The 18,486-nt window shown below is 34.1% G+C and overlaps 2 protein-coding genes across 4 annotated transcripts; one reads left to right on the top strand and one right to left on the bottom strand.

The window, feature by feature from the left end:
- Positions 1-740: 740 nt before the first annotated feature.
- LOC102628412 (uncharacterized) lies at positions 741-12,408 on the top strand. 2 transcript variants are annotated; one of them, XM_006472439.4, is made up of 23 exons: positions 741-962; positions 1,128-1,189; positions 1,345-1,917; positions 2,697-2,938; positions 3,114-3,185; positions 3,296-3,430; positions 4,558-4,676; positions 4,766-5,071; positions 6,579-6,666; positions 6,742-6,847; positions 6,932-7,045; positions 7,654-7,817; positions 7,889-8,009; positions 8,285-8,509; positions 8,587-8,774; positions 9,104-9,271; positions 9,373-9,478; positions 9,961-10,098; positions 10,222-10,383; positions 10,466-10,666; positions 11,167-11,361; positions 11,457-11,528; positions 11,944-12,408. In XM_006472439.4, exons 2-23 carry the CDS (start codon positions 1,142-1,144, stop codon positions 12,094-12,096), a joined length of 3,696 nt encoding a protein of 1,231 aa, XP_006472502.2. In that variant the 5' UTR covers positions 741-962; positions 1,128-1,141; the 3' UTR covers positions 12,097-12,408. The 2 variants fall into 2 exon arrangements, with proteins under 2 accessions (XP_006472502.2, XP_006472500.2); XM_006472437.4 differs by having other exon boundaries at positions 1,119-1,189.
- A 2,632-nt stretch (positions 12,409-15,040) lies between these two features.
- On the bottom strand, positions 15,041-17,958 carry LOC102627919 (uncharacterized). Of its 2 annotated transcripts, none has more exons than XM_006472436.4 (6): positions 17,375-17,958; positions 16,776-16,866; positions 16,532-16,689; positions 15,905-15,932; positions 15,596-15,704; positions 15,041-15,352 (listed from the first exon to the last, which is right to left on the bottom strand). In XM_006472436.4, exons 1-6 carry the CDS (start codon positions 17,621-17,623, stop codon positions 15,271-15,273), a joined length of 717 nt encoding a protein of 238 aa, XP_006472499.2. In that variant the 5' UTR covers positions 17,624-17,958; the 3' UTR covers positions 15,041-15,270. The 2 variants fall into 2 exon arrangements, with proteins under 2 accessions (XP_006472499.2, XP_006472498.2); XM_006472435.4 differs by having other exon boundaries at positions 16,532-16,692; positions 17,375-17,955.
- Between the last annotated feature and the right edge of the window lie 528 nt (positions 17,959-18,486).

Below are 18,486 nucleotides of genomic sequence, written 5' to 3'. Positions count from 1 at the left end.
GTTTTGATTACAACTTTCTTCAAGTAAATTTCAATCTTAATCAATAAATAAATAAATAAAAAATGTCAAACCTATGGTTGATGCATGATAAATCAGACGAGCTCTGAGAAAAAATGGTGGATGGTGGTCAATAAATGTAATTGCCAATGAGCGGAACAGTGGAAATTAAAAAGATAAATAAATTTGAAAGGAAAACGAAGAATCCCCTAGCTTAACACGGCACAACGTGACAAGAAAGAGCATGGGTCCTGTGGGGGACCCACCATGCCCTGTGACAATGGTGGTGACTGGTGATTCTTAATTCTTTTGGTACATCGCGGGAAATTAGACGAAAACTGTGTGTGTCCCCACTTACAACGTTCGAATCACCAAATTTATTTAATGCAAAAAATTCGCTCTCCGTTTGCCATGTCACTCTACCCGTTACCGTCCTTACTCCCACCCACTAATTTACGACTTTTTTTTTTTTTTGAGGAGACTAATTTACGACTTTACGTGCGCTTCATTTCCGCGATACGTACTTATTAATCTGATAAATTAATCTTCGTACTGTCATTAAAGACTCCAAGGCAATTAACGGCGTCGTAATATTGGTTTGATCAGTGTATATTTAATTCCATTGGATTATTAGTTAATTACGCAATTTAAAAAGAGAGAGAAAAATAAGACTATAAAATTTAAAATCTAAAATTAAAAAAAAAAAGTAAAAAAATGAAAATTTAACACTGGAAAAGAGTGACAAAGCCATTTAGCGAGAGAGTAGAGACAGCTTTGGGTCTGAGCAACTGAGGTCTGAGAGAGCTGAACAAAAGAAGCTTTTAAAAGAAGCAAAAGCCTTTTCTTCTCAAATCTCGTACTCTTGTTACGTTGTTCAAGTTGATCTCTTCACTCATTATCTCTCCTCTTTACTTTCGCCAAACCCAGCCACCTGTGAAAGTGAAACCCTCAACCTCATTTCATATGTAAGTCACCTTTGCCTTCTGTTCGGTTTTCAGTACAGCACTTGTTTATAATGTCGGTCTTCACTGTCAGAGTTTTTTTTTTCCCTTTTTTGCCTCGTTTTAATATTTATATTGTTGAGTTCACAAGATGTATCTTAGATTTGGTTATGGCTGTAGGTGAAACAGTGCCCTAAAAAGTCATGTTCACTGACGGTCTTGACAACAGTTCCCTTCGCTGGGTTAGAGAGGTCAGTTTCACGAATTCTCACTTTTTCGCTTTTTTATTTTTAAAATTTTAATGCTGATAGTCTGTAGTGTGATTTAGGCATGGCGTATGTCAATTTATCCACGTTGTTGAAGGCTAATCTGATTCTATTTTCTTTCTGAAATGTTTGTTATGCAGAAGCAGGTTCCATATTCAAATTCAAATCTAAGACCTCGAATTGACCCCATTACTCACCGCAGGGGATTTGACTTGCCCCCGCCCTCAAAATTCAGGAGCGGCCACTTGCCGACGACTGCCATCCCGTTATCTAGAACATTACCGAGAGATGCAGAGGAGAGTGCCTCTGCTTCTGAAAATGAGATGATCACTGATTCTGAGGATGATGTGTACTGTGGAAGATACTCGCTGGATTCATCACCACAAGACCAAAGAATTCCTCCTCATGGAAATTCTGCACAAAGACATGCACGTTATGCGAGTGATTATGGTTATTCAGATGTGAGTTCATCGAGGGAGACCATTTTTGGGAGGGAGAGGAATGTGGGAGGGAGGTTCGTAAGGGGAAGTGAGAGGACTGTGTATACCGAGGAAGATGAGGAAGAGTCGGATTCGGCTGCTAGCTCAGAGTTTTCAACTACGCAAGTGGCCAGTGTTAGTGGTGCTAGTGGGATGAGGAGAAGAGCAAATGTCTCGGAAGGATATGCTTCAAGTGTGGCTTCCGGTGCCAATGTAAAAAGTACAAGTGAAAAGGTTGGTATTATTGTCTGTTTGGATAGTTTCTATATTTTGAATTGACTTGTTTCAGAAATGTTATGTGCTTAAACTTTGAGAAGAACTTTCACTTTTGTCCTACTTTTTTGCATAATCATTAATACTGATCTTTTACCCTTTATTCGCACTAGCTATAATTGGTGCTATGTCAAAGGTAAGTGCATATAGATTTGAGTTGATTTGTTTATTGTATATTTGTGTGGGTTTTCTTTTTGGTAACTGTGTTCCAAGCATGAAGTGTCATTACTAGACATGTCAATACAAAAATTTCACTTCATCCTCAGCAAAATACATCTTTCCTTAACATCATATATTTTAGTAAACTTCAAGACGTTGAACCACCCATTATGATTGAAACTTCCCTAGAAGATGCATTGATGAAAATCCACATATCAAAAGATTTTGGTGGTATAAACATGCCTGTTGCACTGGTACAGATAATCCATTTGGTCTACAGAGCATTGCCCAATCCTCTACTAAGATCTTTGACATCATATAAATTTATTTTTTGTTTTTCCACCAGAGCGCCTCCTTTCGCTTTTCAAAGTTTTGTTTGCTCTGCATAAGCATAAGCGAATCTTCCCTTTTCTTTTGAGAATGCCTTGGAAATCTCTCCTTACAGAAATAAAGATGAATACATATTATTTTTGCTAATATGCGGAAATCAAGTTGAATACGTATTATTTTTCTTAACTTTTGTAGCCTAATTCTCCTTTAATTGTATGTAATGCTGTTGCTATCTTGGCCTATTTTTCCAGGATTTGCGTTCCAGAAACATGCACATGGAAAAGTTCACTGATGACGAGGATGATGATGTTCCCAGTGCACCTCCGTTTTCTGGTTCTTCTCTGGAGATTAAACAATGTCGAGAACAAATTCCAGCATCTAGAGTACAGAGTGCTACGGTTACAACGCATGCACATGCCTCATCAACCCAGCAAGATCCAAATGCATCTAAACCTTTGTCTGGGGTTAAACCCTCTGATAATACTGGCAGCAGGTACTCTGAACAGTTTATGAGTTCTGTACAAATTTTTTGATGGTTCTACTTGGTAGAATTTGGTGCACATAAAGCCACATCGGTGTAGTTCCATTTTACACACACTCAAGAATTTGTTGTTTTATTGGGATATATTAACATTACTGTTGTCCTTTTTTTGGTTCTATGTTTACAGAACTGCAGCTGTTGTAGACTCTGCTGTGCCTTCAAGTTCCCACCCTGCTCGCCTGCCAACATTTCATGCAAGGTATTTTTAACCCAACAATTTAGGGCAGATGGTGCTAATTGCCCAATAAATCAATTTCTGCTATCTATTCTGTTCACCAACTTTGCTCATTTTTCGTATATCAAATTCAGTGCTCTAGGGCCATGGCATGCTGTAATTGCATATGATGCATGTGTTCGACTTTGCCTTCATGCCTGGGCTAGGGGTTGCATGGAAGCACCTGTATTTTTGGACAATGAATGTGCTCTACTACGTGATGCATTCGGGTGAGTCATATTTTCTTAGCCTTGTTCTTTTGGAGTACATTGACCATGTTAGGTTTGTTGCATTGTTTATGATGTGTTGAGTGATCAATTGGGGTTTATGTTATAGTTCCTGCAGACATTTCTGCACTCTAAGTGGGAGAAACTGGATACATTAATCTGAAAAGATCTATCTTTCCCATTAATCTGGCACTGTTATAACTGATAATCAGAAGGCTAAGGAATAGGTTGAATGAATCTTATGAAAATTTCATGCTAAGAAAAAAGGGGTTGAGAGGTTAATGCAGTTGGATTCAAACAAGAGGTCGTTTGAAACCCCTTGGGGCCACCAAAAGTTTCCTGACAATTAAGGTTGTAAAGTCTGGCGAAAATGCCCATTTCAAACTTAGTGAATATGGAAAGGTTGACCGATTTGGGCATCAACAAAAGGAAAAAAAAAAAATAGAAATAGCCATTCAAAAGCTGTCAGGAAATTTCTTCTATTTCTAAGAACATTGAGGAATATTGAGATGGTCCATCTCTCCCTTTAGTCAAATAGTTCTTCACCAAAGCTTGCATGTCTCAGTGTTGAATTACATCTGTCATTGTTGAACTTATTTTATTTCTGCCCAGTTCAGTGGTGGCTTCCACAACTGCACTTCTGATGTACTAAGGTTCTGTAAAAGTATTATTTCAATGGCCAATTACTGGGCCTTGTCATATCTAACAGTGCTAGAAATGTAAGAAATTGTCGGAAGAAGTGACAGAAACAAAAAACTGAAATGTAGCTTGCTTTTTGGTTCAGTGCTAGGGTTTTGAACTTGAAGTTTCTTAAAGTATTACTGATTTTGTTTAATTTTCAAACCCAAGGATCTTTTGGTTATTGCAATAAACTTTATTGTCAACTGCAGTGCATTTCAAAGTTTTATATTATGACAACAAAGTTCAAAATCAATCTGACATGACAGTGTCCATTTAAAAGGGACAAAAATCTAAATGCCTCTTGAAAGTCAAAACTTATACAACTGACCGTGCAGATTTTAGAAATTGCTTCTACATGATAAATGGTAGAGCATGCAGCATTTGCCCGATCATTGATTTTCCAGGAGTTTACTCTTACGCATCTAAAACTTTGGTTATTGAATTTATAGATTGCAGAATGTGCTATTGCAATCAGAAGAGGAACTAATGGTCAAGCCCTCTTCAGAGCCTACCAGCGAGGGTGCTGCACCTAAACCTAAGAAAGTAATTGGGAAGATGAAGGTTCAAGGTAATTTGTCATCCTATTTTTGACATCCTCCCATTTCAAGAGCTAAGTAATGGAATGTCCTGACTAATGAGATATTCTTCATTATGCAGTACGGAAAGTGAAGACAAGCGTAGATCCACCTACCGGATGTAGTATGTCATCTCTTAAGCCACCAGTGATAAAACTGGACTCAATCCGGTATCACTTCTATAATGTTCAGTCAACCCTATCTTCTGGATGGCAAGCTCTGAGAAAAATTCGTTGTGTACCTCGACTAGCTGCAAATGGTTCTTTCTCACGTCAGAGCTTGGCATATGTGCATGCCAGCTCTCAGTATATAAAACAGGTGTCTGGACTCTTAAAAACGGGTGTGACGAGTCTACGCTCTAGTTCATCATCTTATGACACTATGCAAGGTATTAAAGTTGCAAATTGCATGCTTTATTGTTACTTAAGTTATTCATCAAAAAGGAATCAATTAACCTTTCCACCCCCCAACCTCACCCGCTCCCTCCCCCCACCCCCTTTTGTGGGGAGTTGGTTGTTTGCAAAGTTATGTGCTGATTTTGTTAGGTTTGGTGCTTTCTAATTGTTGACGTTATCATCTTTCTTAAGTCTGTTGACGCAGTTACATGTGTACTGTGCTGTTGTTTGGCTTAGAGCTGCTTACAAAGCATTTAGTTCAAAGTAATTTTTTTGATAATGTGCTTTTGTTGGGCTGCTTTGGAGAACTAGGCCACTTCGATGGTGGCATCTAATTGTTTGCATTAATGATATCCGTGCTATTGATGTAGCGTTTACTTTTTGGATTATATTGGGAATTCTGAGTAGTAAGAATCTTGGGATTAGGAGTGTGGAGTGTGAGTGTTTGCTTACATTAGAATGAGAGTGTGGAATAGAAATCAAAATCCCATTTATTTGTTTATTTTGTCTTGGATTAGGAGTAAATTGTTTCATATTACAGTTTTACCCTTATATAAAGAATTGTAGTTCTTAATTATCAAGTGAATAAAAAATATATTTCTAAAATAAACTATTTATTTATTATTAATTTTAATTATATAAGTTAATAATTATTATGAATATTCTAAATTATGTAAATCATAAATTTTTTATTAATATTAATTTTAATCATGTAAATTAAAAATTATTGAAAAGAGCAACACAAATGAAACATTATTATAAATAATATAGTAGAAAATTAATATTTCTTAGAATAAACTATTTATTATTATCAATTATTAATTTTAAATAAATATAATAATATTATATTTATTTAATTTTAATACAAATAAAGATATTATATAGTAATATAATTAATTCTATGTGAATATAATAGCATTATTTTTAAGTAATTTAAACTTGGAATCAATGTAAATTATTATTTTTAATGAATAAATAAATAATATATATAAATAATATAAATAAATCAATGTAATATTATTTAATAATATAATAATATTATTTAAATAAATATGATATTATTATTTTTAAATAAATGTAGTATTATTTTATTTTAATAAATATAATCATGTTATATTTAAAGGTGAGGCTAAAAAGGACTAGGTGGGAGTGGGAAGCCCACTTCACACTCCAAAACTGGGTACCCTATTCTCACTCTCACCTTTAAGTGAGCATGTAAACACTGGAGTGAAAGGACTACACACTCTCCGCTCTCACCCTTAAACAAGAATTGCTATGTACTGACTTCTATGTTTTTTTTTTAATTATTATTATTTTTTATTTTTTATTTTTTTTATGAAACTGTCTTCTAAGTTGTACTTGATACTGAATAATCACTTGATAAGTCCTCCTTGTTCTTGCAAATCCATTGACTTGGGGTGTTTTTTTTTTCCCCATTTGCATCTCTAATTTATTCTTGTTTCCTTTTTCTCATTCCTCTCCGTCCACAAATGTCAATAGAAACATACACTTGTATGTTAAGATTGAAAAGTTCAACTGAACAAGATGCCATTCGGATGCAACCTGGATCTGGCGAAACACATGTCTTGTATGTTCCCTTGTCCTATTTTCACCTTCTTTTAAAATCAGAATTTGCTTGGATAGGCATTGACAACTTCCACAGCTTTCCAGATAGTCTAGGAGATGATCTAATTATTGAAGTCCATGATTCCAAAGGGAAGCATTATGGTCGTGTACTGGCTCAAGTAGCAACTATTGCTGAGGACCTGGTATTTTTCTGATCCTTTACATTTAGTTTGAAAAAAGTTTGCATTGGTTATAGTTTGGTGGAAGGCTAATAATGTTTGATGTAGACTGACAAATTGCGTTGGTGGTCTATTTATCGTGAGCCCGAACATGAGCTTGTGGGCAAATTACAACTGTATATCTATTATTCAACGAGTTCAGATGATAATAGTCATCTCAAGGTGAGTTATTTTATATTGTAATTGCCTTTTAATAAGTTAAATATTTATTTTCCAAAGAAGTTAATAACTGAAAAAGTTTCTGCTAATTTGTTGTGTTATTGAATAAAAGAAGAATCCTTGTAATCTGAAGCACTACTAATCCCACATTCCCACTTCTTTTGACTAGTAATTATATACATATTTATATTTTTATCATTGCATAGAATTGATAATTGAGGCTAAATACACTCTAGAAATCAGGAAATGGTCTTGTTTTTACATTCTTAAAACTCGAAAAGGGTATCAGTTTTTGTTTCTAGCGATGTGGGTTATAAGCTGTTGAAGCAAACTTGCTCTTTCGAATTAAGGTACATTATGGTATGTTGTCTGGTACGGAGAGATACAAGTGTGTGAAAGTCATTATTAAAAAAACATCATCTGGTGTTTGACTGTGGTTGGTCATTATTAACTGAATAAAGGCTAATATTCTTGTTATTTAATTTGATGCATTTCTATTTTTATTCATGTAAGGAGTACCATAGTCGAAACACAAGAATTATTATCGTCTTACTTATTTGTGGTTTGGTAAATATATTAGTGATCTTAACTATCCTTCTTTTTGGTCACAGTGTGGCTCTGTTGCGGAAACAGTTGCATATGACCTAGTTTTAGAGAGTGCTATGAAGGTTCAAGGTTTTCAGCAAAGGAACTTGTTGCTGTATGGTTCTTGGAAATGGTTATTAACAGAGTTTTCCTCGTACTATGGGGTTTCTGATGTCTATACAAAGCTGCGGTAATGAGCCTGAACATTTTTTATTTTGGAAATTTATGAGAATGATTCTATCTCTAATATGTAATTGGCAGATATCTTTCCTATGTAATGGATGTGGCCACTCCCACAGCTGATTGCCTCAACTTGGTGTATGAATTATTGATGCCCGTCGTTATGAAAGGCCATAGCAGGACCACTCTGAGTCATCAAGAGGTATCTCATTTCTGTTTTATTTGATTACTGTGGTAAACCGGAATGGAAACAAATCCTCTGGAAGGAGGTACAAATCATTTGCTCTAAACAGAGCTTTTTGTAACTACAACAGTCAATATTATTTCATTACTACTATGATCACCACTATTAACATTATTATTAGAGTTGTCTTTTTTTTTTTTAATTATTTCCATCATTATTAGTATATTTTCTGGTTATAATATGGATAGAATCAATTCTCAACACAACATTTTTATTGTTATCTGCATTTTCAGAATCGAATCCTGGGAGAAACCAAGGATCAGATTGAACAGATTCTTGCTCTTGTTTTTGAGAACTATAAAGCCGTTGATGAATCAGCCTTCTCAGGGATTGTTGATGTCTTCAAACCTGCAACTGGGGTCGCACCCCTGGCACTAGAACCTGCTGTGAAACTGTATACTCTCCTTCATGATATATTGTCTCCAGAGGCGCAGAACAATCTGTGCCACTATTTCCAGGTAAAAAGAACTGGATTTTTTGTCTTTTGGATGCTTCATTACTAAACATTTTCTTTCTAATGGTAGTCTCTTTCCAGGCTGCTGCTAAAAAGAGATCAAGAAGGCACTTGGCTGAGACCGATGAATATGTGTCCAACAATGAATTCAATTACATGGACACTGTTGCTATGGCCACTGCTTACAAAAAGATGACTTCCATCTGTCTAAGCTTCAAAAATGAAATTTTTACTGACATTGAGATCCACAACCAACATACACTACCCAGGCAAGTTTTTTCCTTGAATGTCATGTGAACTTTGTTAAAGTAATTCATCCATATGGCGGAGTGTGACCTAAAAAAGTTGCCGATACCATTTTGTTTCGTAAATGTTGCTACAAATTCAAACTTAGCAGATTAAGGATAAGATGGTTACCATTTAAAACTTGACAATCGGCATGCAAATGCACTTGGAGAGGAATTTTTCCTTGTGGTCTCACTTTCTTGAACTGATTCTTATTAAAGAAATAGGTTTATCTGTGCTTTTCCTTGCTTGCTGGTTTTGCTATTTGATGTTCACATGCAAGATTCTAATATTGGTGTTTCTTTTCTTGCAGTTTCGTAGACCTACCAAATTTATCTTCCTCCATATACAGCACTGAGCTTGCTGGTAGATTGCATGCGTTCCTCGTTGCATGCCCTCCATCAGGTCCTTCACCTCATGTAGCGGAACTCATAATTGCAACAGCAGATTTTCAGAAAGATCTTACCAGCTGGAAAATTAGGTAACTATCAAGGCAACCAACTGCTGTTGTTGTAGCTATTGTTGTGTTTGTCATTATTTTGTACTCAATTCTTTTTTTTTTTTTTTCCCTGTTGGTTCCAGTCCTGTGAAAGGTGGAGTTAATGCTAAAGATTTGTTCCATCTGTATATTATGGTGTGGATTCAAGATAAGCGCCACTCATTGCTGGAATCATGCAAATTAGATAAGGTACGCAATGCACCGAGCAATTGTGAAGGTGGACCTCTAGTTCACTCCTTGTAAAGTCCTCTTTTTGTTTCTATTAAATGTAGATTTTTCTCTGGGATAGGAAAAAGTAATGGATTAAGCAATAATATTGTCTTATATTTCTTGATCTTTAATGGTGCATGCCTTTCTAATGAAAATTGGGGGCTTAATTCAGTTGCTTTATTTCTTTCTTTTATTTGTACAAGTATCACATATTTCATTATTTACTTGTCGTGTTCCTTTAACTTGTCATGACTCATGAGGGCATTTCGGTATTCAGGCACAAGCTGCATACATTTATTACTCGACAGAGTATAATTCTTTCTCTAATATGGAAGTGAAATTGCTTGGCATAGAGCACATAATGAAATTGACGGTTTTGAAATAATTTTCTTTTACCAGCAACATGAAGGTTTTAATTGAATGATGCTTCAAGGACTTACAGCATGTTATTTTGCTTGCAGGTTAAATGGTCAGGAGTTAGGACACAACATTCTACGACTCCTTTCATTGATGAGGTGTATGATCGGCTACGAGAGACCTTGAATGACTATGAAGTAATCATTTGTCGGTGGCCGGAGTATGTTTTTGTGCTTGAGGAGGTATGTTTCAATAGTGTGCTGATCCTCTCATTTTCATCTTCTTATAGAGGCTTAATTATTTTTAAAAGAGAGAGAGAATACAAAACCTTATTGATTTTATGGGTGTTGCGTTTCTACAAATAGGCTATTGCTGATGTAGAAAAGGCAATTGTTGAAGCTTTGGACAAGCAATATGCAGATGTCCTATCACCATTGAAGGAAAATTTGGCACCTAAAAAATTTGGCCTCAAGTACGTTCAGAAACTTGCCAAACGGTCCGTATGTGCCTATACTGTCCCCGATGAGGTGTGCCATAACTTCACTAATTTTTTAGGCTCCTTTAGATGGGCATATTTTTTGTTTTAATATTTGTTTTTTTCCATTTCAGCTTGGAATTTTGCTGAACTCCATGAAAAGGATGCTTGATGTCTTGCGGCCCAAGATAGAAAGTCAGTTCAAATCGTGGGGTTCTTGCATCCCTGATCGTGGAAATGCTGTTCCTGGGGAGCGTCTTAGTGGAGTAACAGTAATGCTGAGAACAAAGTTCAGAAATTATTTGCAAGCTGTTGATGAGAAACTTGCAGAGAATGTGAGTATCCTTCTGAAAGTAACACAGTTTCTTTTACTTGTTTGGCTTCTGTTTTATGAGTCGAGATGAAATATAAGTTTGAAAGTAAATGAGATATATCATGTCTCAGTAAATTGAAGAAAGAAATTGTGTTGTAGGAAAAGGGAAAACATTATCATTTAGAAAATACACAGAATGACATTTTGGGGGGGAAAAAGAATTTGTAAAAGCCTGAATGAATGAAGATACAATCGATAGATGTTTTAAACTGTATATTTGAATTTTATTTGTGAAGCAATCAATTTAAAAATGATAGAGATAGATCATTGGTTCATAAAATTTGAATGTTTGTATGGATGCTTATCATAATCATTCTAGCTGGCTTGTAATTACCATGTGAAACATTTTTATCAATTTCCCCTACTAAGACAGTTGGGCACGGCTATTTTAATTGACTTCAACCTAGGTATTGATATTTGAATATGTCCTTATCTTTATTTTTATTTTTAATGTTGCTCTAGACCAAGTTACAAAGTGCTACAAAATTAAAAAAGATTCTCCAAGATGCTAAGGAAACTGTGGGAGAATCTGATATTCGAGGAAGAATGCAGCCACTTAAAGACCAGCTGACGAACACAATAAATCATCTGCATACTGTCTTCGAGACTCGTGTGTTTGTTGCAATCTGTCGGGGCTACTGGGACCGTATGGGGCAAGTAAGTTGCATGCTGATGGATCTTATAGTAGAAAGTTGGCACCAAGTCACAGTTTTGTTATTTTATCTGACCCCGCACAATTTTTTCTGTTACAGGATGTTTTAAGTTTCTTGGAGAACAGGAAAGAGAATAGGTCATGGTATAAGGGTTCACAAATTGCAGTTTCTGTAAGTAGTAGCATCACAACTATAGAAGTTCAAGTTGTCAAGTTGTAGTCTAGCTTTACATATATGCAAAGTGATTACAATGAAAACACAGCAGAGCTCTGCAATGGCAATATTGCATGCATACAAGCAGTAAGCAAAACATATTAGGCACATGCATTGGCTGTGAAATTGAAAATTCCAACTTTTTCATAATTGATGCAGTAATGCTAATGGTATTTTGCTGCCTGAACATATTGTATAACTGTAAAAATCTTATTTGCGTGCCAATCTTTACACAACTGTTGGAAATCCATTTGTAAAATTAATGAGAGAACCATTTCCTTCTTTTTTCTGACTTCTGATTCCAAGTCCACAAAAATTTCCCTGTTCATTTTATTATTATTTTTAACTAACTTATGGTTTTGATACTTTGCAGATTCTTGATGATACATTTGGCTCACAGATGCAGCAGCTACTTGGGAATGCACTACAAGAGAAAGACCTGGAGCCCCCAAGAGCTATCATGGAAGTGCGTTCAATGTTATGCAAGGATACTCCCAATCACAAGGATAATACATACTACTATTAGGAGTTGAGATGCACTGGAAGGGAATGTGGTACATATGAGTATTTCTTTGCTTGGAGACATACAAGGTGCTGTGAGATGAGATGATCTCCTTGGCCTATTGACAAGTTGATGGTGAATTTCGTCATCAGCATCTGCAAATTTTGTTTAGGAAGCAAACAACTCAGCTGCTCTCTAAATTCCCAAGTTTGCATCCCCTCGAGTTTCTGTTTTTTGTTATATATATTCAATTATATATGTCACTGAAAAAGATTTAAATTTTTTGTAATCCACATCTGCAAATATATATAATATAATAGCTTTTCCTTTCTCGAATTCCTTGTCGATTACCATGTACCCGTCCTGAAGACTAATGGCGTTTATACTTACTAAGAATAGGAATGCGAATAAATGATATGTTTACTTAAATAAGAGATGAAATGGGAATTAAAGTGGTGAGCTCCACTCAATATTGGGAATAATTACAGGAGTTCTTATACCTATGGGAGGATGTGAGAATGGAAATTTCATTCTTTAAAATGATCATATTATCTCCATTTAAATTTTGAAATTTTCATTTTATTGTTGATGGAAATGGAAAATTTTCATTTTATTAATAATAAATTTATTGTTGTTGATGATGATAAAATTGTTACTATTAAATATTAATTATAATTATTAATCATTATAATTAATACTTATTATTATTGCTTGTACTACTACTATTAATAATAATAATAATAATTATTATTATTATTATTATTAATGTAATGATTATAAATAATAATAATTAATAATAATAATGATTACTAATGTTGTTGTTGTTGTTGTTATTATTATTATTATTTATAATAGAGTGATGATACAACCATAAATTTTTGTACAAACTTATCTTGTACAAACTGATGTGGCATTAATTAATAATAATTATATTTATAAATTAATAATAATTACTAATATTCTTAATTATGTAAATCATAATTTTTTATTAATTTTAATTTAAATTATGTGAATAAAAATTATTAATAATAGTAACACAAATGAAATATTATTATTGATAATATAGTACAAAATTAATATTTTTTAGAATAAAATATTTATTGTTATTAATTAAATAAATAAATAATATTTATTAAAATTAATGTTTAATATTATTAATTTAAATATAATATTTATTTATTTTTATTTAATAAAATAAATATGATATAATTATTATTTTTAATAAATATGATATTATTTATTTTATTAAATATTATTTATTTATTTTAATTATAAGGATAAAATGAAAAGAGTAGAGAGTGGATTCCCACTCCCACCTCCTCCCATGGGAGTGAGAATCTCACTCTCCACTCCAAAATTGAGTGAGACCCACAGATTCCCACTCCCACTTCCCCTTTTTTAAGGTAAGTAAACACTGGAGTGGGAGGAATTCATACTCCATGCTCCCACTCCAGAAAGTAAACACTGCCTACCATTTCAGTATTTCACTTATATTCTTGTTCGTTGGATTATATGAAAACACTAATTACTACCTTATGACTTATATTCATTTTCTAAAACATTTCACTATTATTTTTTCTAGTGTTGTTACATTTTTAGCGGAAAAAATTATATATATTTTTTAAAATAATAAAAAACCTTCTATTAAATTCAAACAATGCAGTACAATATATAAATTGACTAGAATAGTCCTCGTCCAAAAGAAAGAAACCATTGCCTTATCTGGAAATTGACTGAAGTAGATCTCTCGTCGATCGAAGGACATCGCCAGTCATTTCCAACTCAACAATTTACATGCTGTTGAATTGAACTAAGGCGGTACTTGATTGGTAAAAGAGAATGAAGAAGAGGAAAAGAATTTAAATTCTATTTTTATTTTTATTGTTTGATTGGAGAAAATATATAAGAATTTAATTTTTATTAAAATTTAGAGTAATGATACAGCCACAAACTCTTGTACAAACTTATTTTGTACAAACTAACGTTACATTAATTCATTGGTTGAATGAAAATATAAAATAATAAAAACAAATCATGTGGGCCAAGTGATATTTAATTCAATTAATCTTATCATGCCACATCAGTTTATACAAAATAAGTTTGTACAAGAGTTTGTGGTTGTATCATTACTTTAAAGTACAAACTTACGTGACATTAATTCATTGGTTGAATGAAAATATAAAATAATAAAAATAAATCATGTGGGTCAAGTGATATTTAATTCAACCAATCTTATCATAATGTAGAATTTGAATTCCACACAAAGTAGTGAAGAATTTAAATTACTCTTATGTTAGAAACTAAAGTTTCTAAAATTACCTTTCAACTTTTTAACTTATTTAATGTCATTAATAATTATTATTTATAATTTTATTTTATTAATTTAATATTATAAATAATTTTATTTTATTAATTTAATAAATGATTTAAGAAACTTAACAAAATAAATAAACTTATTTATTTAATATAAAAATACAAATTGCCATCGAACCTCCACCGACCGTCGCCGAAAAGTCATTGGACCTCCATCGAATGTTGCCGAAAAGTCATCAAAACTCCATCAGAGCATTGCCGGAAAGTCACCGAACCACCGCCGATTGCCATCGGACTACTATTTTATTTTATTTTTTATATATATTAAATTCGATTTTATTACTAATATAAATAGTTTAATATTTAAAGTAAAGAATAAATTTGTTTAAAGAAAAAAATTATAATTCTTTTCCTTATCAAATTTTATATCAAACAAAACAATGAAATCTAATTTCACTACTCTCCTCCACTCCTTTCTTCTCATTTTCCTTCCATTCCACTCTTTTCCTCTCCTCCCCTTTCTTCAAACCAAACATGGCCTAAAAGAAATTTTTTATCCTACTTCAACAAAAGAATTTTAATCGAAATAACAGGAGCTACACATACAAGTGCATATGGACAATTTATATAAAGGACATAAAATGTTGCAAGGAGATAACCAATGAAAAATGATTTTGAATTGCACTCAGAATTGCTTAAAGAGGAAGAAATATTTACAAGACAAATTTTATGACACAACAATCAATGGAGATCCTGCAACACCCAAAGAATAGCAATAACATTACACAAATGGTGAAAGACCGAGCTGCATTGGCAGTCAAGCATGATACAACATTGCATCTCAAGTCCCAACACAACTACTATCCACCAAGCTACACAAGTGAATCAGAGAAGCTTTGATATAACATGGCAAGAAGTCCAGAAGGCTTTAGAGGCAGCCCTAAGAATAACGGGGTTCTGATATATCCTGTTAGGAATGCACAATGGAAAAATAAAGGGATAAGTAAAATATAAGTAGAGAAGACTGGAAAAGAAAAATGTGAAGTAAAGGAAGCTGAACCGTTGACAAAAAGTAAATCTGAAAGAGTTACAGAAATGAGTCAAATGACATTTCATTCACTATAACCAGACTTGCACCCCAAAGAAGAACAATAAAACAGAATAATGCAGGAAAAATAAAGCAAGCCAATTAGTTTCTTGAACTGCCTACCCAACAGCAGTTGCCCCCCAGGAAGCCACATTATAAATGACTTTGCTTCCGTCCCATGCTTTCCGAAGCTTTCCTTTTCTCTTCTTCACAGAGAAAGTCTTGCTTAAGGCTGAAATGATCCAACATAAAATGTTCAGAATGCTTAGCAAAACTACTGAGAACAAAACTTGTTCCAGTTAATGCATGAAGCTTGTTTGAAAAAGAAATACCGCAAGCTATTTAGTAAAAATTTCTCTTGAAACCTTTTTGAAAGACATCGCCATCAAATATAAGTGCAAGTTAACCTTACTGGGACAAAGCAAAACTCACCTTCCTGAAGTTGATTGGGGGTCAAATTCTGCAAACAAACAGCAAATTAGATGCTTCACCTCAAAGGTCTATAAATCTAAGTTATGCCAAAGGCAAGCCAAAACTTAAGGGTATTACACTGGGTAACCAGACAATATTTGCCACTCCATGAAAAAGTATCAGTTACCAATTAATCAAAAACCTTTTATGTGTAGTAAAATAAAACTGAATCCAATAGCAGTTAAAAAACAGAGCAGTCTAGAAAGTTTGCAGGTGTTATGATGGGCACTTACAAACCAACCTAACTGATCACAATTTCTACTCCAACCTAAACCCATTATATGCATGCTATTGCTTTCGGATGCAGAGCAAAAAATCTTAAGCATGATAGTTACATGAGGTTATGACTATATAAAACCGTGAAGAGGCAAAATACAACATCAGCAGTGTTTGACGATAGCTCATCCCAGTAAAGTTTACAGGCCTACAGCATACATGTATATCTATATAGCTATGTTCTGTACAGCAAGGAGATCATAGTTCAATCAGAAAATTAGGTGGTGACTACAATAATCATTTTAGGTACAAAATCCATTTGATTTTGAGAACTTCAGAAATTTAATGAAGGGTGGTGGGAAAATTCCTTACCTTGGCCTGTTTAAGTGACAACAAATACGCAGCCATGAAGCATGCAATACCATCTACTATATCTTCTTCACTCACAAGGACATAATCTTCTCGATCCAAATCGATATTTCCACTTTCCCAGAGATCATTATCACTGACCATGTCCCATGAACTACCTTCTTCTGGCACCAAAGAGTAGTTTTAATGCTGTTAAGATATGAAGAGCAAGGAAAAGTTATTCACAGGGTCTATTCTGAATGCATACCAATATTATTTGGTGGACCTGACAGCTGTGCATACTCCAACTTATCGAGGAAGTCAGGGCATTCAACTCTAGATCTCAGAAGATCGCAAAGCTGCATCAAGGAAAAAGTGGAGACAACACAAAAAATATGATTATATTTTCAAAAGCTTATAAAGTTAAACATATGCCATCTTACAAAGTCAAATCCAATATATGTTATCAAATTTAAAATTTGGAAAGCTTAGATCAAATAACTTTGGATTTTATTCATATCACTTATCATATATCATCAGAAACTAAGTCCTCATGGTAGGCTGGCAAGGGCTTATCAGTTATCCAGCCACATGCCAAAAAAAACAATTACTTAGCTAAGAAAATTCAGCAGACAAAACATCCACAACATAACCACAAGCAATAGCAACACCATAACGAGCGGAATACTGTTTATATAAAAATCAAACCGATTGAAAGCTTCAGTGAACACAAACAGCAAAAATTCAAGCAAAATTAAGCTTTCAAAATCACGTCCAGTTGTGTTCAGCAGTTAAATTGAACAATTTTCCAGAATCCAAACAACTAGCGCAAAATTAACACAAAAAAGAAGAAGCTTCGTTCGGTACCTCATCGGCTTCTCGATCGATGCGCTGATTAGACGACCCTTCGCGGCTCGTCTCTTCATCGGACATCACGGCGCCGACATCGTTATCGTCTTCGTCGAAACCGTTACTGAGCAATTCAAGAGCTCTCTGGCACTGCTGGAGGACAGCCTCTAAAGTCTTCCTTTTCACGCGAACTTTCTCTTTCTCTTCGTCTCTCTTCCTCTCGACGTCCAACGACAACGCACTCGACTTGGACACCTCGATTTCCATAGCAAACCCTAGAAGTTTAAAATCCCAGTCAATTCTTATTCGATTATTAAATTCGTCCTTGAATTTCAATGTATCAAGAATAAAAAATCGTCGAAATCGATCTGGCTGGTGTTTGTTTTGAATTTTGACATGTGCTTCGGTTGTGCTGCTTGTTTGTGTTGTGTGTCTAAATTGGCAAAATAAGAGGAAAGAAAAATGCACGAGGAAAACCGAAAAGCGGGCCAAAAGCCGCCATAGGCTTTTAGCTACATGATGGCTTTGAGGTCTACAGGTCTAATTACTTTGGCTTTGCGGTTTCTCTCAATTACACGCCACTGCAAATTGATCTTTGTCCATCAGCCTTATTTCGAATACCTATGTACTTTATTACGTTTACAGTTATGACTTTGTTTTTATCTGCAGTCGCTGGAACATGCCAGCACGGTACAATTCTGCTAACCACGTGTTGACTTGATTAATAATCATTGAGGGGCGCTGATATTTTTGAAATTTTTAGAATACACAACAAAAATTCATTAGGTAACTGTTGTCGTGTTATGTGACGTTTTAGTTATTTATCTCTTTTTTTCTTAAATTTTGTCTTAATCTTAATAGGAATGCTGATTTGAATTACATGAGATTATTACTTATGTTATAATTCAGATTTTTATTCTCTTTTATATTTGAGATATATCTATTCTATTCATATTTTAAGAAGGAGATTTTTTTTTTCATTCAATTATGTTATGTAATTAAAGAAAGAATTAAGTCACACAATGCTTTGTGAGGACTCAATCCAACCCCGTTAATTGTGAGAGTAGGCTCTGACCACTCAGACAAAGGTCAAGTGATTAATTTTAATAGGAATTTCAACTTGTGATATC

Source organism: Citrus sinensis, chromosome 5, assembly GCF_022201045.2.
Source record: "Citrus sinensis cultivar Valencia sweet orange chromosome 5, DVS_A1.0, whole genome shotgun sequence".
Taxonomy (NCBI): Eukaryota; Viridiplantae; Streptophyta; class Magnoliopsida; order Sapindales; family Rutaceae; genus Citrus; species Citrus sinensis.
The sequence above is the reverse complement of the archived record's forward strand: the minus strand, read 5'-3'. Positions and strand labels throughout refer to the sequence as shown.